At 29.1% G+C, this 22894-nt stretch overlaps 3 protein-coding genes across 4 annotated transcripts; 2 read left to right on the plus strand and 1 right to left on the minus strand.

Annotated features, from left to right (window-relative positions):
• Positions 1–2476: 2476 nt before the first annotated feature.
• Positions 2477–6446, plus strand: Bma-nars-1.7 (Uncharacterized protein; the record flags this gene model as incomplete). Its single annotated transcript, XM_043080816.1, has 11 exons — positions 2477–2544; positions 2678–2846; positions 3021–3201; positions 3344–3414; positions 3550–3700; positions 4188–4375; positions 4452–4585; positions 5035–5209; positions 5559–5720; positions 5980–6123; positions 6243–6446. 11 exons carry the CDS (start codon positions 2477–2479, stop codon positions 6444–6446), a joined length of 1647 nt encoding a protein of 548 aa, XP_042936750.1.
• A 7052-nt stretch (positions 6447–13498) lies between these two features.
• Bm8172 (Papain family cysteine protease containing protein) lies at positions 13499–16574 on the minus strand (the record flags this gene model as incomplete). Of its 2 annotated transcripts, XM_043080818.1 has the most annotated exons (8): positions 14113–14212; positions 14479–14554; positions 14701–14935; positions 15039–15197; positions 15361–15519; positions 15767–15909; positions 16100–16182; positions 16426–16574. In XM_043080818.1, the coding sequence occupies 8 exons, from the start codon at positions 16572–16574 to the stop codon at positions 14113–14115; spliced, it is 1104 nt and encodes a 367-aa protein (XP_042936752.1). The 2 variants fall into 2 exon arrangements, with proteins under 2 accessions (XP_042936751.1, XP_042936752.1); XM_043080817.1 differs by lacking the exons at positions 14113–14212; positions 15361–15519; positions 15767–15909; positions 16100–16182; positions 16426–16574 and adding an exon at positions 13499–13595 and having other exon boundaries at positions 15039–15149.
• Positions 16575–17416: 842 nt separating this feature from the next.
• On the plus strand, positions 17417–20817 carry Bm8207 (Uncharacterized protein; the record flags this gene model as incomplete). The annotated part of the gene is made up of 8 exons (XM_043080819.1): positions 17417–17508; positions 17729–17814; positions 18199–18341; positions 18461–18616; positions 19016–19133; positions 19654–19875; positions 20118–20208; positions 20721–20817. 8 exons carry the CDS (start codon positions 17417–17419, stop codon positions 20815–20817), a joined length of 1005 nt encoding a protein of 334 aa, XP_042936753.1.
• Between the last annotated feature and the right edge of the window lie 2077 nt (positions 20818–22894).

Raw genomic sequence — 22894 nt, forward strand, 5'->3', positions numbered from 1 at the left:
TTGTTGCAAATGAATATTGAGAACGGATTTCTCAATTGAAACGGAGAGAGATCTAGAAAAGGTGACCTAATCAAAGCATACCTCCACTTTCCACCTGGTTGACTAATCGCAGCAATAGACATTTTCTGATCGAATAGAAAAAAAAAAAAAAACTCATGGGCTCTACTCTAACTGTCCACGTAACTTATCACGACTCAACATCAACAGTGCTGCCTTCATGAAATTTGTCGCCATGAAGAAGCCAATAACTTATAATGCTTGCGTAGAAGATTTAAAAAAATTTATATTTGAGAGAGGTTATATATGGGGTAATAGGAATATAATAATTCCTTTATCAACAGAAGCAGTATTGCAATAAATTATTGGTTGAGAAAAATTGAAGCAAAAGTAGTGGAAGTCCCTTTTTGTGGGATCGAATTGTCTCTTCGGTTGAATTCTCCTGATTTCCGATGAAATCCTTTGCTCCACTCAATGACCTCTCCTTATATAGCAAGCAATATATGCAAACAAAGTATATGATCTACAATAAGTTGAACTGCCGAAAAAATAATAGGTTTGAAAAAGAGCTGTTGACCACCTGGTTTAGAAGCAAATCTAATCACTAGCTGATAAGCCCTTAAAACAAAAGTTGTTAACCTCGTAGATTCCAACATAATTTACATAACAATGGTGTCAACTAAATGAGGAGCTGATACCGTGTCAACAATATATGAAAGATTTACAGCCTAAACATAAGATGGGAACAAAGTGAAGTAACTTTTTGGTCAGAAGAGTAGATGATCTAGTTATGTTCACTTGACTTACTTTAGGTTTGTAGAACTTGAACTGAATTCTTGTCTACGAGCAAGATCAACCCAGATATCGTTTATTTTCTTTATAAATGTGAATCGATATAACATACAGTTGAATAATTGAAAGAATGACAGAATAAATGGTACTGTTGAGTAGGAGGACGAGAAGACTGCCATCGATCGTTTCTTTGTTATTAACTGATTAGAGAAGATTTTTAAGGGTGTAGGAAGTGGGTTTGGCTAACATTTACAATGAAGAACAAAGAAGACAGATGTACATTTACTATTTGAGGTTTAGATAAAGCATTCATTGTTTCAAAAAAATGGGATATAACAAAGGAATAACGAATTTGGTTTATAGGATGAATCATTAGCATTATTCTTGGTGTGTAATACTTTTTAGGTTTTTTGATAATAGTTGCCAGTATATTCACTTATAAATCAGAGATATAGTTTTGAAATGATTGCAAGTGAAAGATTGCAGTCAAGTTTTATCAATATCTGTTATCTCCGATACCTCGGAAACCAGAAAGCTATCTCTTGTAGTTTTATAAACATACCTGCAAACAAGGTCCAAGTAGTGTCACCACCAAATATAAGCATTTTTTATAGATGTCTTTATCTTCATATGTACAGAAATGCGTCCTTTTTCGTTCATTCGCTAATTTAAGCACTTAAATTTCCATTTTTAGCTATAATCATTTATGTTAACAAGCAAGAGAGAGAGAAAGAGAGAGAAGTCAAAGTATATTATCCTATCAAAAATAATGTGCATTGTGAATAATTCCACTATTTGCAAACATAATCTGAATATGATGGTGTGCTGAAAGCTTAGAAATGTAGAAAACTACAGTTCCGTTCAGTTAAAAATAACAGTTAAACAGTTAAAAATAACAGTTAACAGTAAACATTAGCAGAAATTTATCTTTCTTTAAAGCTAACAAGCTTACTTTAACTTTCTCCTTTAAGCTTTCTGTTTTTAATGCTTTCATAAATTTCGTTTCCCCTTGATTCCTGCAAAGTAAAATTGCTGTAATTTGAGGGATTGTGAAGTAAATAATTACAAGAAAGAATGTCGATGAATTTTCATAAACCTTATAAACTGATACAAAACCGCCCTCGCCAAGTTTTACAACAACAATCCATGTCCACTACCCGATCCTTTTCATAAAGATATAGTAAATAATAACGAACTTTGCTAGAATGACTTTCTCCTTATTACTTTATTGTGGAGAGAAATATTATCAATAATATTAATTATTTATATGAATTATTAATTACAGGGTATGTTCTTGGTACAATTCAACTGATACCATTTTGTTCTAACTCAATACTACTGTTACAACCTGTACTGAAGAGATTGCAATTTGCGTAGCATGCAACGTGGTTTTCCGCAATAAAAGTGACATCAAATGTTGGTTGGTCTGTGTAGGGAAGATATGTACATGTGACCTACATGTGACCTACATGTGACGTTTTGGTAGCTAGAAATTAAGTCGGTCTGAGCTGTTAGAAAGGAGGAACTGTTGATAAATGATTTGTAATGATTAAGACAGTTCATTGAAATGTGCACTTCTTCTCGAATTATTGCGTAACACTGTAAACATTTGTTTTTATTGCTTTTGAATGATTAGTTATTTAAATATGCTATTTTTTAAGGTAATTAATTGAAGAAGGTTGTTGTAATGACTGTTTACATTTGTCCAGAAACTGGAGATGATGGTAATGATGGTAGCGAGCTGAAACCTTTAAGGTAATTTTGGTACTTTTGTCTAGTTATTCATAGATGAAAAGTTTCGAAGAAGCAAGATTAAGAAGACTATGATAAATTGGTATAAACTTCTGGAGTTTTTTGCGTTAAATTAAATTTCGATAATTGACTGCAGGACGCTTTATCAGGCAATGATAATTACTAAGTCTTCCAAAGGTGACTTCTTAATAAGGACAAAGAAAGATGGAAAACAAATATGGGAAGCTGCTTCAAAGACGGCATTGAAGAAAAGTTGGAAACATTACGAGCAAGAAATGTTGAAGAATGAAAAAGTTGCTGCAAAGGTGAGATTTGTTTTTTTTTTTTTTTTTGAAAATATGAATTGAGTAGTTTACTTGTTAGAAAAGATGGTGAGGCGAGGTGTTACTTTAATTTATTAGCGAAAAATGAATTAAAAAATAGCTTCGTATAACAAATATTTAATGAGTAGCGTTGAATAAGTTGTTCGTATTTTTTAGATGTTAGAGAAGGATGCGACAGAAGTGGGAGTAAAAGCAGCCCTTGAAGAAGCCAAAAAAGTGCAAATAGAACTGGACACGAGTCTGTCATATATCACTGGTGTGAAGATTCGTGATCTAGTTAAGCACCGTAATGAACGTGTTTGCATCAAAGGATGGATTCATAGAATGCGTCGACAAGGTATTTTACAATTATTATTCGTTGATTATCACAACTGGTTGTTCAGTGAAATAGATTATTGTTTGAGATATTTCTTTTTTTTTTTTTTTTTTTTGTAAAGATTACATATACATTCATAATATGTTCGTTTTTGTGTATTTAGGAAAGTCACTGATGTTTTTCATCCTTCGAGATGGGACTGGTTTCCTTCAAGTACTACTCATGGATAAATTGGTTAGTTATTTTTTATGCGGTCTAGGATTGATAGAAAAATTTTGATAAAAACCAGAAAATAATAATGAGCTATTGATTATATAGATGATACCATTCCCTGTAGAACAAAGAGTTTATTAATTAAACTTTTTTTAGTGCCAGACGTATGACGCTCTCACTGTGAATACTGAATGCACGGTTGAGATATACGGCGCAATAAAGGAAGTTCCGGAAGGTAAAGAGGCACCGAACGGGCACGAGTTAATAGCTGATTTTTGGAAAATAATAGGAAATGCACCTCCTGGAGGTAATGTCCAATTATTTCGTTCATTTTTTTATTTATTTTATCCTATGGTATTGTATTTTTATTTTTTGTAATTGTAATCCATGTGCCGTAAATTAATTTTTAAAATAGAATAATTGAGACTGCATATGAAGTACTTTAAACAATATATATGCTTACGTTGGTGATATTTTGAAATATTTTTTTAGATAATCATAGAACTTTTCAGAAAAGAAGTAGAAATTCTTGGTGAATATCTGAAAGGACTTAGAGAATGTGTTTATGGGGAAAAGTTGACAGTTATCCATCCATTCTGAGAGCCATCCATATTGCGTACTGTTAGATTTAATCGAGCATAAAGAATATGAAACTTGCTACGTCTGGTCATGATATATTTCATCATATACTGATGTATAGTTAGCTTATTTCACCGTACTATTAAGTTACATTGTTATACACTAATAGAAATAGATAAGAAAATTCTAATTTCGATAGTTTATATTCATTGTAGGCATTGATAATGTGTTAAACGAAGAAGCAAGTGTCGACAAAATGTTGGACAATAGACATTTGGTTATTCGAGGTGAAAATGCTGCTGCATTGCTACGTTTGAGAGCAGCTGCTACTCGAGCAATGCGGGAACATTTCTATAATGCTGGCTATTTGGAAGTTGCACCACCGACTTTAGTGCAAACGCAGGTTACATATTTGATGAAATGTTGTTTAGGACAATATATGTATATCAATAAAATAATTGAAAATTATCTTTTTCTAGGTAGAAGGTGGATCAACGTTATTTAATCTGGATTATTTTGGTGAGCAATCTTTTCTTACGCAGTCATCACAGCTCTATCTAGAAACTTGTATTCCCACTCTTGGTGATGTCTTCTGCATTGCTCAGTCTTACAGGTTTGTATGCATTATTCTCATTTTTATACAGGAATGATTTCAAAAAGGCAAAATTTTTAGCGAACATACATTTTTTATGTGTCACCATAATGCGGCGGCGCCAGTTGGTTTCTAGTAATCATAATCATTGTGAAATTTTTTGGCGTTAACGATTAGCAAAATTTTAGAGTGATATTGCCATATAATAATTAAAAGCTTAATAATAATGCTTTATTGTAACTGAAATATAATAATATATTGTGTTAATGTTGTTTTAAGTAGTAGTTTTATTGCTACTTAAACTGCTCGTTAAGACTACTAGTAAGGAAGAGAGAGAGAAAGATGAGATTTATTTTATGAATGGAAAACACTAGTTGATAAATTAGAAAAAATTGCAGACTTTATGTGAATATTATTCGGTTTTTATCAATATTTTTAATCATTCCTATTATTGAGAATGCTTTTTTAAGGGCGGAAAAATCTCGCACTCGTCGACACTTGGCGGAATATGCACATGTTGAAGCCGAGTGTCCTTTCATAACGCTGGATGATTTGATGGAGAAAATTGAAGAACTCGTTTGCGACACAGTGGATCGACTTTTAGCTGACGAGGAGGCAAAAAAATTATTGGAACACATTAATCCGGTTATTTTTTCTCTCGTTTTTGATTTTTTTTAGATGATATGCTACATTTTTAGCGTATATTTTCAGTACTTGTTTCTATGCTTTAAAAAAGTCAGTTATAATAGGAAAAAAGTTTAAAACATTCGATGAGTATAAACTTCTGTCTTTTGTTTCGATATATTCTTACTTCACAAGATTAATTTTTTCTCAAAGATCAGTAATTATTCTAAAAAACATATAGTTAATAAGGTTGTTCTTTATTAGAGTTATTATAAGAGTTATAATATATACACGAGGAGTTTTCTTTCACTGATACTTTACGTTTTCCTTTGTTTATCAATGATAATTGCCTTTTATCCTCTTTTTGCAGAAATTTCAACCGCCAGAAAGACCATTTTTAAGAATGGAATACAAGGATGCTATTAAATGGTTGCAAGAACACAATGTTGAGAATGAATTTGGTAATACTTTTACTTATGGGGAAGATATTGCTGAAGCAGCGGAACGTTTCATGACTGATACCATCAATAAGGTGAGTATTTGCGGGATTATTTTTGGGTACATTTAAATTAGGCGCTGCCGTTTGGAGTTAGAATTTGTAACTAGTTTTAAGAAATTGCCTTTAATGCTTGTGTCCAATGTGAAAAATGATTTATTCATTTTTTTGACTATAGCGAGAATATAATAAGAAAGGTATATATTTTGAATAAAATTTGATAGTTCCAGAGATTCGAATTAACAGAAATAATTTTTACTCCTCTTTTTGTTTGTATTTGTGAATTATTTTATAGCCTATTCTACTGAATCGTTTCCCGAGCGAAATTAAGGCATTTTATATGCAGAGGGATGCACAGGATAATACCTTAACAGAATCTGTTGATCTTCTTATGCCTGGCGTTGGCGAAATTGTTGGTGGCAGTATGAGAATTTGGAAGGTATATTACTCTCAAAACTTCATTAATAGACATTTCAAAAAAAGGAATTTTCTAGAGTTTTCTTATTCATTTTCTTCGTTTTTTTTTTCTCTCTTTAACAATTTCTTCGTATATTTTAGTTCGATGAACTATCGAAAGCTTTTAAAAATGTGGAAATTGACCCGAAACCGTATTACTGGTACTTGGATCAACGTTTATATGGCACCTGTCCTCATGGTGGCTATGGACTTGGTTTGGAACGTTTTATTTGTTGGTTAACAAACACCAATCATATTCGCGATGTGTGTCTTTACCCACGCTTTGTTGGTCGATGTGTCCCATAAATATCACTTGGAAACTTACTTTCTCGTGATCAAGTGAAAGAAAAGGGAATGACATCGTTTAATTGTTATGGTCTGTATATCGTTTTCTGCTTCTCACTGATTGTGATAAGCTGTGTTGTTGAAAAATATTTTATATAAATTATATAAGTTATTGCAGGAGTTGCTTTTGTTGTTATCGCGAAGTTTTTTGCTTAACTTTTGTTTCTCTTGCTTTTTATAATGCAATAAACATATTACATTATATGCTTGTACTTCAGCATATATATAAGAAATGATGGATGTTGCAGAAGTACAAAAAAAAGAACCCTTAACTTCTGCTTACGCTGTTATATGTATGCATGAGAATATTTAATTCATACAACAAAATGCAACGATACGCTTAGTTATATAAACCATATTTAAGGTAAAAATGTGCAACTTAGTGCTTCCATTCTGATGTCATTTTTATAAGTAATAATCGTTAAGCTGATCTAATAATTGTTGAGATGTCATTTATACAATTTAGCTTAAGTACTCTTGATGTCTCGTTCCGAACACAATGAATACTATGAAACCAACAAGAAGTTCAGCATAGTCGTTGTTGATATTCAATCAAGAATCTTTTTCCTGAACAGCCAGATTAAAAAAAAAAAAAAAACGAATTGTAAACAATTCTCCTTTCGGACTTAAAATTTCAGGAAGGAAATCAGCAAGAGAAATTGCTTTCTAACCTATCTTCCACTCCTTTACTCCTCACTCCCACTTACAAAACACAAATTTCCGTTTACGGTGAAAAAATGAAATCTAATCCGGAAATATATGTGGAACACATTTGAAGATCTCTTCGTCTATTTTTTCGCATCATTTTATAATTTTGGAGCTACAACATTCCTCCTCGATCAAAAGACCAAGAATTTTTCGCAACTTCCAAAGCCAAAGTCAGCCAATGATGTTTACTTTGCTGTATGTTGTAAATGCAGTGGTAAAGTCCGTTGGTAGATTTACCCATGTTAGAAATGTTACACTGTAGTAGTACTACACAGTAAACATTTCTATCCTATCTATGTACTTACTCAAACTGCACTCTTCCGTAATATCACGTAGATTCACTTATATACGTGTTTAAAAGTCAAAGATAATTGCAGAGACAATGGAAATCTTCAATACTACAGTAAAATTTATATCAGCATTAAAGGATATGATCAACAAATACATTATTCATTGCAAAATTTCCAGCTGGCTGTCAACAGATTGACATTCTTCGTACTGCAACACTCCTTTGAATGCTTCAACGATGTAATCATTCATCAACAGAAGAAAAATTTGAATTTTCATTATTGAAATTTCCAGGCTAATAAAATCCTTTGTTATTAATAAGCAATATAATTTTTCCTGGAAACGAAAGTTCAATACTCAAGTGATGCAGAAATTGAAGAAATTATCAAATTCATTATGCAATCTAATTGAAAATTATATCAACCAAAAACTTTAGACATTGGAAAGCTAATTAATAAGTAAATTCACTTTTTGTACTACAAATATTTTTAATTACATGGATTTATAGCTTGATTTAGGTTGATAATACTTTTATTTTATCACTTCGTTATCATTTGCAATTGATATTCAACGTAATTTATAATAATATTGTGGCAAAATTCTTGCCGGAAATTTGAAGATCATATCGATTATCAAATAAAATGCTCAAAAAATTCAAAATACTTTTGTAATTTAATGATGATTCGGTTTTACTACCATTTAAGCGCCCTAAAATTATCAAATTCATTATGCAAACTAATCGAAAATCACATCAAGCGAGAATTTAAAAGTACTGGAAAGCTAAAATTAGTGATCAAATTCATTTTTTTGCCAGAAATATGTTTAATTTCATCGATTTTTCGCTTAATGAAGTTCGTATTTTATCATTTAGTTACTGTTTAATCATTTATGATTAATATTTGACGTATTTATGACTATATTGTGGTAAAATCCTTGCCAGAAATTAAAAAATGGTTAGAGAATTCAATATTTTTCTATAATTCAATCAAATTTCGATTTTGCTACTATTTAAGCACCTTAAACTAAAAGCTAAAATTAATAAGCAAATTCATTTTTGTGTTAAAAATATTTTTAATTACATAGATTATTGCTTGACTTAGATGTAAAAAAAATCGTACTGCATCATTTCGTTAACATTTTATAATTTATAATCGATATTTCAAGTAATTTATAGCATTATTGCTTATCGACTGTCAAGCAAAATCCCAGATAAATTTAAATATTTATAATTCTCATTGAACTTTCCAAATACATTAATTTTAGATCGAAAAAAAACTGATATGAATAAACAAATTCACTTTTTTATTTGAAATATATTTACTTACATCGACTTATCGCTTCATTTAAGATTTAAAAATTTGTGATTTATCATTTTGCTGTAAACTTTCGAAAAAGGCATTAATAATATAACAGTTAAACGATAAAAAGCTCAAATTTAAAATTGAAAAATTATTTATGCACCAATCAATGCAATTTTTTGTTTTTGTAAAACTTTGTAAATTTATTTTTCAAATTCGATGAAAAGAAATTGCAGTCCAATTGTCAGACCTGCCTGATTCATTGGCATGTGATATATATGCATGTCGGGCTGATAATTCTGTGTTAAAGAAATATTTGGCTAAATTTTTATGTTAAACATATTCTTGGCCAATTTGTACGGAAATTATGGGCCGGAAATATTCCAAATTTTTACCTGTTTTAATTTTGGTTTTCTTTACTTTTTTTTTTGCTCCATGTGGAGTCAAACAAGTCAAGTTATTTGTATTTTTCATATTTTTCGTTCTAAATTTTTGATTTCTAAATTTAGGTATTTCTGAACCAAGATTTTTTTCTTCCTGTTTCACCTTCTTTTTATGGACGATTTATTTTTGCTTTCTGTTACTAATTTTTCGTGACTTCATATTCATTGTGCCAAAGCATCAATTTCTTTAAACGTTGTAAATAACCAAAATTACAAACGATTAACTCGTTGAAAACAGGTTAATATCATTTAAATATTTCCCATACAACAACTACTTATCAATTGTATTTAAACCAGAAATGTTCGTAAAAGATAAACTATTCAAGTAATGGAAGGATTTCTCAATATATAAAAAGTATTTCAATTTTATTAAATTGAAATGCAAAGTATTACTGTTCAAAACGTATAAAAGGTATCAACAAAAAACGTATCAACAGTTCCTCCTTTCTAACAGCTCAGACCGACTTAATTTCTAGCTACCAAAACGTCACATGTAGGTCACATGTAGGTCACATGTACATATCTTCCCTACACAGACCAACCAACATTTGATGTCACTTTTATTGCGGAAAACCACGTTGCATGCTACGCAAATTGCAATCTCTTCAGTACAGGTTGTAACAGTAGTATTGAGTTAGAACAAAATGGTATCAGTTGAATTGTACCAAGAACATACCCTGTAATTAATAATTCATATAAATAATTAATATTATTGATAATATTTCTCTCCACAATAAAGTAATAAGGAGAAAGTCATTCTAGCAAAGTTCGTTATTATTTACTATATCTTTATGAAAAGGATCGGGTAGTGGACATGGATTGTTGTTGTAAAACTTGGCGAGGGCGGTTTTGTATCAGTTTATAAGGTTTATGAAAATTCATCGACATTCTTTCTTGTAATTATTTACTTCACAATCCCTCAAATTACAGCAATTTTACTTTGCAGGAATCAAGGGGAAACGAAATTTATGAAAGCATTAAAAACAGAAAGCTTAAAGGAGAAAGTTAAAGTAAGCTTGTTAGCTTTAAAGAAAGATAAATTTCTGCTAATGTTTACTGTTAACTGTTATTTTTAACTGTTTAACTGTTATTTTTAACTGAACGGAACTGTAGTTTTCTACATTTCTAAGCTTTCAGCACACCATCATATTCAGATTATGTTTGCAAATAGTGGAATTATTCACAATGCACATTATTTTTGATAGGATAATATACTTTGACTTCTCTCTCTTTCTCTCTCTCTTGCTTGTTAACATAAATGATTATAGCTAAAAATGGAAATTTAAGTGCTTAAATTAGCGAATGAACGAAAAAGGACGCATTTCTGTACATATGAAGATAAAGACATCTATAAAAAATGCTTATATTTGGTGGTGACACTACTTGGACCTTGTTTGCAGGTATGTTTATAAAACTACAAGAGATAGCTTTCTGGTTTCCGAGGTATCGGAGATAACAGATATTGATAAAACTTGACTGCAATCTTTCACTTGCAATCATTTCAAAACTATATCTCTGATTTATAAGTGAATATACTGGCAACTATTATCAAAAAACCTAAAAAGTATTACACACCAAGAATAATGCTAATGATTCATCCTATAAACCAAATTCGTTATTCCTTTGTTATATCCCATTTTTTTGAAACAATGAATGCTTTATCTAAACCTCAAATAGTAAATGTACATCTGTCTTCTTTGTTCTTCATTGTAAATGTTAGCCAAACCCACTTCCTACACCCTTAAAAATCTTCTCTAATCAGTTAATAACAAAGAAACGATCGATGGCAGTCTTCTCGTCCTCCTACTCAACAGTACCATTTATTCTGTCATTCTTTCAATTATTCAACTGTATGTTATATCGATTCACATTTATAAAGAAAATAAACGATATCTGGGTTGATCTTGCTCGTAGACAAGAATTCAGTTCAAGTTCTACAAACCTAAAGTAAGTCAAGTGAACATAACTAGATCATCTACTCTTCTGACCAAAAAGTTACTTCACTTTGTTCCCATCTTATGTTTAGGCTGTAAATCTTTCATATATTGTTGACACGGTATCAGCTCCTCATTTAGTTGACACCATTGTTATGTAAATTATGTTGGAATCTACGAGGTTAACAACTTTTGTTTTAAGGGCTTATCAGCTAGTGATTAGATTTGCTTCTAAACCAGGTGGTCAACAGCTCTTTTTCAAACCTATTATTTTTTCGGCAGTTCAACTTATTGTAGATCATATACTTTGTTTGCATATATTGCTTGCTATATAAGGAGAGGTCATTGAGTGGAGCAAAGGATTTCATCGGAAATCAGGAGAATTCAACCGAAGAGACAATTCGATCCCACAAAAAGGGACTTCCACTACTTTTGCTTCAATTTTTCTCAACCAATAATTTATTGCAATACTGCTTCTGTTGATAAAGGAATTATTATATTCCTATTACCCCATATATAACCTCTCTCAAATATAAATTTTTTTAAATCTTCTACGCAAGCATTATAAGTTATTGGCTTCTTCATGGCGACAAATTTCATGAAGGCAGCACTGTTGATGTTGAGTCGTGATAAGTTACGTGGACAGTTAGAGTAGAGCCCATGAGTTTTTTTTTTTTTTTCTATTCGATCAGAAAATGTCTATTGCTGCGATTAGTCAACCAGGTGGAAAGTGGAGGTATGCTTTGATTAGGTCACCTTTTCTAGATCTCTCTCCGTTTCAATTGAGAAATCCGTTCTCAATATTCATTTGCAACAAAGAATGTGTTGAATTGCTCTACATTGATTATGTGTTGAAAATTGCTCTTAATTTTTAATGGAAAATTTTTTCTAATTAAGGAAAAAAATGTACGAACTACATACATTATCAAAATTATTAATTATTGGTAAAGTCTTCTCGACTTGATAGCCAAATACAGATTTGATTGTTGACAGGTAAGTTGTCTACTCTTTATTTCATCCTTTGCTTTGAGAATTGTAAAGGTCTTCCAGTGTGGCATTTACTTTTATAAATAATTGATGTAGCATTAAAATCTAACTTTAACTGTAAAAAGAGTAAAGGTCATCCATTAGGGTACAACTCTTTATTTACGGGTAATCACGCGCTTAAAAGAGGTGGGAAATTGGTTCGCGATCACTGCTCCCTCGAATCTACTTCCTCAATTTTTCTAGTACTGTTCAATAACTTCGATTAATGATAATTTTTATCTCAACCAACTGAAAATCACTCTTAACCATAGGCTAAAAATCCTGCAAAATTTTGCCATATTTCACAACTTAATCATTCAGGACAGATTGTTATGGATTAAGACTGTCACCGAGGAGCTTTCGAACGAGCAAAGCCCTTTACCGCATGCATTTTTGAAAAGAAAAGGGAAAATTTTTTCCAGTGTAAATTATATGCTAAAAGTTTAACCATTTATTGATTGAACATGTTTAAACAGGACAAAGGAATGGCGAAAGCGTTTGCTTTAGCAGAAGAGAAAATTTGTTTAAATATTAAAATTTAAAAGGAAATAGTTTAGAGATATTGTTGAAAAAGTTTGAATTAATAATAATATATGCATATGTGAAAGTGCAGCATAATGCGTTTGTTGAAATTGCAAATTATTGGTTACAATTTTTTTTGTTGTTGTTGCAGATTCCAGTTCTATCCAATAAATAAAGTTTAGAATTTTTTTTAATCCTGAATTGTGAATGGTTTCATTCTTTTTTCATCAATCATTATGATTATTTTTGATTTCTTTCAAATATTCTAAATGTATCGAAAATATGTGCAATGTCGAAAATAGGAAAAAAGCATGGAAATTCGTTTTTTTTACGTCTGCGATAGCTCTTTTTACGTTTGATGTCTTCACGTTAAGATTTTTTAACTCGAAATATTTGAGAAATTTATTTTGTAGGCATCCATATATATAAAGTCGTATGACAAAGATATGTGACCAACTGTGAAAAAAAAAGTGAAGTAAAATTGTGTTATTCAGAACCTTTTTATTAGCTCCACTACAGAATTTGAATTTTTAATATTTATCGAGAAATATTTTTTTGACATTTCATTAACAACTCCTATAAACTAGCTTCAATAATTATTTTTTCTCTGCTAATTTAATTTTTCTTTCATTTTATTCCAATAAGTTATGATTAATCTGATGAATGTTTTTATTGTGTAATCGCACCACTGAATGCATTAATTTGTTATATTTGTTACAGTCAAATTCGGATATTTCGATATTTCATAATAATTCAAATAATAATAAAATGAATAGTCGAATTGTTCTTTTTTTTCACATTGCAGCAAGTGATTCAAGATATAAATTACAATTTTCTTTTGGATTTATCGAAATACGCATATATCCTTTTTCGCCCCAATCGGTGCCCCAACTGAAAATTAATTATTATCAATTTATTCATTAGTTTAATTTTTTCATTGATTTAAAAAAAAAAAAAAAAGATTGTAGTATATTTTAAAAATGAACTATCCAACATATATAACGCAATTAGCTTTCCTTTTCTTTCTTTTTGCCGCAAGTCTATATAATACTATCAAAATGATGTATAACTTATCAATTTTATAAACAATTTCTTTGATTTAAAGGAAGAAGAAATTAATAACATTATAAATGATTTATTCATTTAAAATAATGATGTTAATATAAAATTGCTATCAATTTTTTCATTGTTGTAAATATTTCATTAATTAAAAAATTGAGAATGCAAAGTGAACGCATTATCTTGGCTAACAATTTCAATTTACCATAGGTTTTAAATAAATAGAAATAGAAAGACGACAAAAAAGCAAAATATGTTTTAAGATAACAGATAAGAATGATGAATTATTTCACTTCTAATAATACTATCAAAAAAAAAACTATCGACAGCAAAATTTCACATTATTCTCTCATTTGAAGATTGGTACGTTCGAAAAACGACCAATACCGCACATAAATACCCCAGCGCGAATACGACCGTATCCTTTTTGACCCCATGTAGGGCCCCAACTATAAAATTAGTAATAATAGTTAGCAAATAAATTAAATTAAATTAAATATAGCTTTTGATACAACAAAAAATTATTTCAATTTATCTGTCTTGAGCAATATTACGACAAATAATTAAAATATAACAATAACAATTCTTCTTTTATTGTCGTCAATCCATTTTTATTTTTTTTTTTTAGCCTTTTGCTTTTAACTTATATTAATCAAGACACCATAAGTTTACTATTATTTTTTCATTATTAAAATAAATTCAAAATTTTTCATACCTGTTTTTGATGATAAAATATTCCATCCCATTCTGGACACCATAACCAACCGCTATTACCGCATGATTTACTTTTTCTGCATTAGTTGGACATTTTGGATCATTATAAATACCGGAAAATTTTTTAGTATTAAAATTATCAAACTGGTTCGAAATTATCAATTTCAAAATTTCTTACCATTTTTTTTTTTTTTTTTCATAATTTTTCCTGTAAATTACTTACCACTTCGATAAGCTACAAAACTTTGTAATGACGAATGTAACGATACACAAACTGGTCCATATAGTGCTAGTATCTTCTTGAGAATTTGTTCATTGCTAGGAGGTAAATAGAATGCATCAGCTAAACCATACTTTCGTCGTTGTGGGGTATTTCTCGGGCATGAAACACTATCATTTTCCTTATATGGGTAACTCTTATCGGTCTTTACACCGTGCTCAGCAACCCAACGAAAAACCTAAAAATCATTTTTGCTATTAATTATATCATTTTTTACTTATATTTATATTTTATGGATAATAATTAACTAATTAATAATAAAATAACAAATTTCCGCATACCGCAGGTTCATTTCCGCCTCTTCCTTTGCATTTTTCCATTCCACTACAATCCATTACATCCTGTACTGATAGTTTTACCGGCCGTTTTTTAGTCCTGAGCGCCACATACATTTCAAGCGCTCCTAATGCTGAGAAAATAAAACACACACCACAACGACCCTAAAATTGATTTCAATTCATAATAACATGTAAATTATTGTTTCATGCAAATAACAAAAAGAAGAAAAGAAGCAAACAAAGAAATAAAAGGAATAAGGAAAATGAGAGAAAAAGATATTAATTTCAATTGGAATTGTTGAAATGAAAAAAATACTTCACTTACTTGATCTGATGCTGGTAGTACAGTTATTTTCTTTCTATAATCAAAAGACTTTGGTATTGTTGTTGTTATATTTCCTCGGATTATTCTACTTAAATCTCCTTCCGCATATTCAGTCAAATTTGGATAATATCCCCGAAGTCTTTCTTTCTCTTCTTCGGTCTGAATAGAAACAACAAATAAAAAGCAAGAAATAAATCGAAATTAGAATAGGAAAAGGTATGAAATTAAAAATGAAAGGAAAGGAAAAGAAACAATGAAATGTAATGCATAGCGGTTTTATTATTATTAATATTAATATTATTATCATTATTGTTATTATTATTGCTATTATTATTGTTATTATTATTACTATTATTATTATATGCTTGATCCGAATTTTCCAATTTTTTCTTCAGTTATGACCCACCCAATCGCTCATTTCGTTCAGATCTACTTTGTATGTTTCCAATCCTTTACTGTAACGCTGGTTATGTTCATCAATCATTTTCAAAGATTGTACAAATTTAAGTAATCGAATTGGTTCCGGAACAGATGGATCATGTTTTTTGCCTGTAGAAGATAATAAAATGTATGAGAAATCCTGATTGATAAAGAAGCTTCAGCTTTTTCTCAGGTTAGCTAGAATTTGAAGTTTCTTTTTAAGTTAACACTTTCATACCATTTTGTTTTTTTTGTTTTTTTTTTAGAATGAAAAATGAATTGAAAATGAAAGAAATGAAAAAAAAACCAATTAACTTACCCATTTTTTTCAGATATGTTTTATACTTCGAATAATGCTGCTGATACAAGGTATGAATTTTACCTGGTGTGTCATCATTATCCCTGCAGTAAGAATTTGAGATATTTGAAATAATATTCGAATTCATTAAATTTAAAAATTTTCTGAGAATGAAACCAGAAGACCGAAAAAAAGAATTTATAAAGATTGCAAGAAGAAGGCAGAAACATTAATGAAAATTTTTTAATTCAATTCGTATACCTCACTTTGCATTTCATTTATATTAGCAATTTTAGCATTTTTTTTAACTTCTTAAATTTTATTCTATTCCAAAATTAAGGACTTACAGTTCATTAAGTGGATTTGCATAAGTAAGCAAGAGAAAACTGGCTAAATGTAGAATAAAAAACGCCTTCATCAAGTTAGTTAACAATCGGTAAAAATTTTTTTCTTCCTTCAAGGTTCGACCAGCAGAAATTGTCGTTTGGTGTAGCATTAATGTCAAATTATTGATAAAAGCAATTTTTAAGTAATTATCATTTGCTAATCTTTGATGTTAAAAATATTTTTGATATATTCTTTGCATAACTTTGCTCAGTTTTCTTATAAATAACTTTTTTTTTCCTTTTGTATAATTTGTCCCAAATTGTTTACAATTTCTGTTGCACAATAATACCAATATTTGTGGTGTACTGTAGTTTTTCGTTGTTTGACTGATTAGGGTATTCATTTCAATTTTGAATTTCTGCAGTGATGTAAATATATTTTTAGTAATCAACAATTGTTAAAAAATTCTTTTTTAAAAATTTTATATATTCATGTAGCGATTTTTAAACTAACTTATTTCAGAAATGGGAAATGTTGAACATTTTTGGAAATTCAAAAATAAGAGATGCAAAAATTTAGGATAACCAGATTTGGTTTTTCATGCATGAGCTTGGCTAAGGGAATTTTTGAAATATAATTTATTGTCAAATATAATTTTGCTTATACTTCTTTTTTCGTTTCTTTCAAATTAAAATTCCCTAATGGAATTGTTAATTGAAGAATGGATCAAATCAGTTTTTGTATTATTCATCGTTAGAAGCAAATTTTATGATTAGAAAATTTTTGTGATGATTTATGGTCTCTAAATGTATAAAAAATATTGTTAATTAGTTACTTTTGTTTTGCAGGAAATAGGAAACAGTCAGATCTCAAATTAAGTGATAAGAAATTTTTGGGTTAAATAATACCTTATCAATTACAGACAGAAGTGTCAACAGGAATTGTTTTCCAACCAAAAATCAACAGAAGTTGGCAACTTCAAAGGACTTTTTGGGCTTTGCATATTGCAAAATGAGACATTATCTTCTATCACCGCTAAAAGCTTTTCTATTCCTTTCATTTTTACAAATTTCCATCTTAAGCTGTAGCAGTCTAATTTATCAGTATGTTTTTTTTTTTTTTCTTTTTTTTTTTCTTAAATTATTATTTTAACAAATTATTAAAATCTGAATTGTTAATATTAAAATTAAAAATAGCTTTTTGTATTCAATTTGCTACACTAAAATTTTCATTGAAAAATTTTTTCTGGTCAGCTTCAGCCATTTAATACTTGGTTTGATAAATTTCACAGTTTGCAATCTTCTAGTGACATTTATTTTGCAGGCAATTCAAAGCATTAAGTCACTCAAAGTTACGTGCATTGTATTCGAAACATTATGATGATTATGTGAAATTTGTAACAGAATACAGTAAGTAATTAAAAATTTCATTAGCGGTTTTCTTAATATTTCTTATTTTTATTCGACTGGTTTAATTTACTTCACTCATCTCATTTGTAATTTTCAGAATCGTTAATCCGAAGCATTATCACTTTAATTAAAATATGAATTGAATAAGTTGAATCGACTGCAGATAGTTTTCCTGACCGCTTAAATGATATTATATATTTAAATTTATTAATTATCGTGCAAATTTCACGCATTAATTTTTATTATAATTTGATTAATTATATTTGAAATGGCTACGTGTCAGCTGCCAAACAGCGCTTTACGTAATTTCCAGCAAAACCACGCATTATTTTAGATTTATCCAAAAAATTCAAAACTTATTTCCAATTTCCGCTTTCGTTGTAGAACAAGGAGTTAAGGATAATCGACCGGAACCACATCGCTTGTTGGCTTATGCTAAAAATGTGGAAGAAATTCAAAAGCATAATGAGTTGTATAAACAAGGCAAATCATCGTTTATGCTTGGCTTAACTGTAATGAGTGATATGGTAAGATGAAAATTTCCATTCCTTAAAATATGAAAAAAGAATTTTAATTACAAGTGGTATAAATTATGGTAAATAACATTAAGAAAAGTAATTGCAGTAGATTAATGAATTAATTACAGGCAGAGGAAGATATGCAGGACGAATTTCCGGTGATCAAATTTAATGATACGGATGATAGCCATATTCCGCAAAATTTAACTGATGAAAAATTGAAAGCTGTTAATTGGGTAACTAAAAAATATGTCACCGCAGTTAGAAATCTCAAAACCAATCGGGTCAGTCTTTTGTTGAATAATCTTTTATACCTGATAGGAATTTAGTAGTTTAAAAAAAAAAAAAAAAAAAAAAAAAATGAAAAAAGAAATCAGCAATGATAAAATTATGCTTACAAAAAAGTGTTCTTTATCCAATAAAAGAAGAATGGCAAATGAGCATTTGAAAATCTTTTTCTACTATTCTTTCTAAAAAAATTTGGGAGAATTTAATTTGACATATGTAAGTAAATTATGGAATATATTATCTTATGAGAAGCAAAAAATGCGCGCTTTTTTCTTTATCTTCTCTTTTATTTTTTTTCAAATAATTCAGATCGTGTAGAAATTTGTTCTAAATAAAACAATAATTTTGCTAATATTCAAATTCTCATTCGTTTATTAATGAAATATTACTTTAAGGGATGTGGTGAAGCTGCTGCCGATGCATTTGTAGGTGTTTTTGAAGCATTAGCTAAATCACAAACCAAGAAATTGCGCAAGCTTTCGGTTCAGGAATTAGTCGATTGCAGTGGTCCATGTTCGTTGTTTGGAAGATTCGGAAATGTAATACAGCTTTTAGACTCACATAATCAGATAGATATAATAAAATCTATCGAAATGAAATGAATTATCTCTGTTCATTTCTGGAGGAAATAAACAGAAAACCGATTAATACATATGAATAATAATTAGTAATTTAATAATAGCAACAACATTGACAATAATGATAATAAAAATATTAGTAATAGTAATAGTAACAATAAACAATAGAGTAGTATTAAATTTAAGCTGTATGAAATTTTAACAGTGACACAACGCTAATTTTTATTATTTCTTTGCAAAATTATTTCCATATGTATAAAATGATAGCATTTTATTTTCATTAAATCAAATTGTTTGGTGATGATCATAAGCAATGAAAACGTTTTATGATAACATTATTATTAATGATAATAAATGATGATAAAATTAATAGTAATACTAATAATAACAAAGGCTAATTCAAATTATGCAAATATACTATTTCTTTAATATAATTTAAAAGCATAATTCTTCAGTTTTCCGCATATGTTATGAAAAAGAATGGATTAGTAAGCGAAAAGAGCTATCCATATGGAAAAAGCATGGGTCATGTGAAATGAAAAGTGCACGATTTGGAAAACCTGTTGCCACCTTTACAGTAAGCCGTGTTACACCTTTATTATTTAAAGCACTTCTGGCAAAAGGACCGGTGGTTACAAGAATTTTATTGTCAACTAAATTCAGAAATTATAAAGAAGGTAAGAAAATTTGTTTAATTAAATTTAAAATTTGAAAGAGACGAATGAACAAAAATTGTAAAAAGACGAAAAGTTGAATAAATAAGGTAAAGAAAAATGATTAAATTTGTAATAATTTAATGCAAATTAAAGAATAATAAAATTTAAGAAGTTTATCTATTATTTTATTATTTAATTAATTTATACCATTTTCAACTAAAATTACAAATTTTAGGCATCAATTAGATGTGAATAATTTGCAGGAATATTTAGTGATCAATGCGACGAAGGTTTTTATTCACATACGGTATTAGCGGTTGGATTTACAAATAATTATATTTTAATTAAAAACAGGCAAAAATTTTCTCTTATTTAAATTTTTTGACTGAATTTTGAACAATTTATTGTGCTATTTTATTTTATTTAAATTAGAAGCTTAAAACATATTTTGCTTTTTTGTCGTCTTTCTATTTCTATTTATTTAAAACCTATGGTAAATTGAAATTGTTAGCCAAGATAATGCGTTCACTTTGCATTCTCAATTTTTTAATTAATGAAATATTTACAACAATGAAAAAATTGATAGCAATTTTATATTAACATCATTATTTTAAATGAATAAATCATTTATAATGTTATTAATTTCTTCTTCCTTTAAATCAAAGAAATTGTTTATAAAATTGATAAGTTATACATCATTTTGATAGTATTATATAGACTTGCGGCAAAAAGAAAGAAAAGGAAAGCTAATTGCGTTATATATGTTGGATAGTTCATTTTTAAAATATACTACAATCTTTTTTTTTTTTTTTTAAATCAATGAAAAAATTAAACTAATGAATAAATTGATAATAATTAATTTTCAGTTGGGGCACCGATTGGGGCGAAAAAGGATATATGCGTATTTCGATAAATCCAAAAGAAAATTGTAATTTATATCTTGAATCACTTGCTGCAATGTGAAAAAAAAGAACAATTCGACTATTCATTTTATTATTATTTGAATTATTATGAAATATCGAAATATCCGAATTTGACTGTAACAAATATAACAAATTAATGCATTCAGTGGTGCGATTACACAATAAAAACATTCATCAGATTAATCATAACTTATTGGAATAAAATGAAAGAAAAATTAAATTAGCAGAGAAAAAATAATTATTGAAGCTAGTTTATAGGAGTTGTTAATGAAATGTCAAAAAAATATTTCTCGATAAATATTAAAAATTCAAATTCTGTAGTGGAGCTAATAAAAAGGTTCTGAATAACACAATTTTACTTCACTTTTTTTTTTCACAGTTGGTCACATATCTTTGTCATACGACTTTATATATATGGATGCCTACAAAATAAATTTCTCAAATATTTCGAGTTAAAAAATCTTAACGTGAAGACATCAAACGTAAAAAGAGCTATCGCAGACGTAAAAAAAACGAATTTCCATGCTTTTTTCCTATTTTCGACATTGCACATATTTTCGATACATTTAGAATATTTGAAAGAAATCAAAAATAATCATAATGATTGATGAAAAAAGAATGAAACCATTCACAATTCAGGATTAAAAAAAATTCTAAACTTTATTTATTGGATAGAACTGGAATCTGCAACAACAACAAAAAAAATTGTAACCAATAATTTGCAATTTCAACAAACGCATTATGCTGCACTTTCACATATGCATATATTATTATTAATTCAAACTTTTTCAACAATATCTCTAAACTATTTCCTTTTAAATTTTAATATTTAAACAAATTTTCTCTTCTGCTAAAGCAAACGCTTTCGCCATTCCTTTGTCCTGTTTAAACATGTTCAATCAATAAATGGTTAAACTTTTAGCATATAATTTACACTGGAAAAAATTTTCCCTTTTCTTTTCAAAAATGCATGCGGTAAAGGGCTTTGCTCGTTCGAAAGCTCCTCGGTGACAGTCTTAATCCATAACAATCTGTCCTGAATGATTAAGTTGTGAAATATGGCAAAATTTTGCAGGATTTTTAGCCTATGGTTAAGAGTGATTTTCAGTTGGTTGAGATAAAAATTATCATTAATCGAAGTTATTGAACAGTACTAGAAAAATTGAGGAAGTAGATTCGAGGGAGCAGTGATCGCGAACCAATTTCCCACCTCTTTTAAGCGCGTGATTACCCGTAAATAAAGAGTTGTACCCTAATGGATGACCTTTACTCTTTTTACAGTTAAAGTTAGATTTTAATGCTACATCAATTATTTATAAAAGTAAATGCCACACTGGAAGACCTTTACAATTCTCAAAGCAAAGGATGAAATAAAGAGTAGACAACTTACCTGTCAACAATCAAATCTGTATTTGGCTATCAAGTCGAGAAGACTTTACCAATAATTAATAATTTTGATAATGTATGTAGTTCGTACATTTTTTTCCTTAGTTAGAAAAAATTTTCCATTAAAAATTAAGAGCAATTTTCAACACATAATCAATGTAGAGCAATTCAACACATTCTTTGTTGCAAATGAATATTGAGAACGGATTTCTCAATTGAAACGGAGATGGTTAAACTTTTAGCATATAATTTTTTTCTTTTAGCATATAATTTTTAATGCTACATCAATTATTTATAAAAGTAAATGCCACACTGGAAGACCTTTACAATTCTCAAAGCAAAGGATGAAATAAAGAGTAGACAACTTACCTGTCAACAATCAAATCTGTATTTGGTTAATGAAATAAAGTTAATTAATGAAATAAAGAGTAGACAACCTACCTGTCAACAGCTAAATGTGAGTTTGGCTATCAAGTCGAGAAGACTTTGACCAATAATTAATAATTTTTTATTATACAAAAAAAGAAAAAAATGATACTGTAAAAAAGGCTACAAAAAAGGCGGAGTGACCAGTAATTAGCTAGGAGCTCATTAATTGGTATGATTTAAAGTTTCTTTCGGTTATTTCTCGTTCACCAAACCAATTACCAATAAATATAGAATTTATCGCTAGAATAAAAAAATTGGCACAAAATTTCACGAATCTCTAGCAAATGTAAAAATATTAAGCT

Source organism: Brugia malayi (assembly GCF_000002995.4).
Source record: "Brugia malayi strain FR3 genome assembly, contig: Bm_v4_Chr3_scaffold_001, whole genome shotgun sequence".
NCBI classification, from domain to species: Eukaryota; Metazoa; Nematoda; class Chromadorea; order Rhabditida; family Onchocercidae; genus Brugia; species Brugia malayi.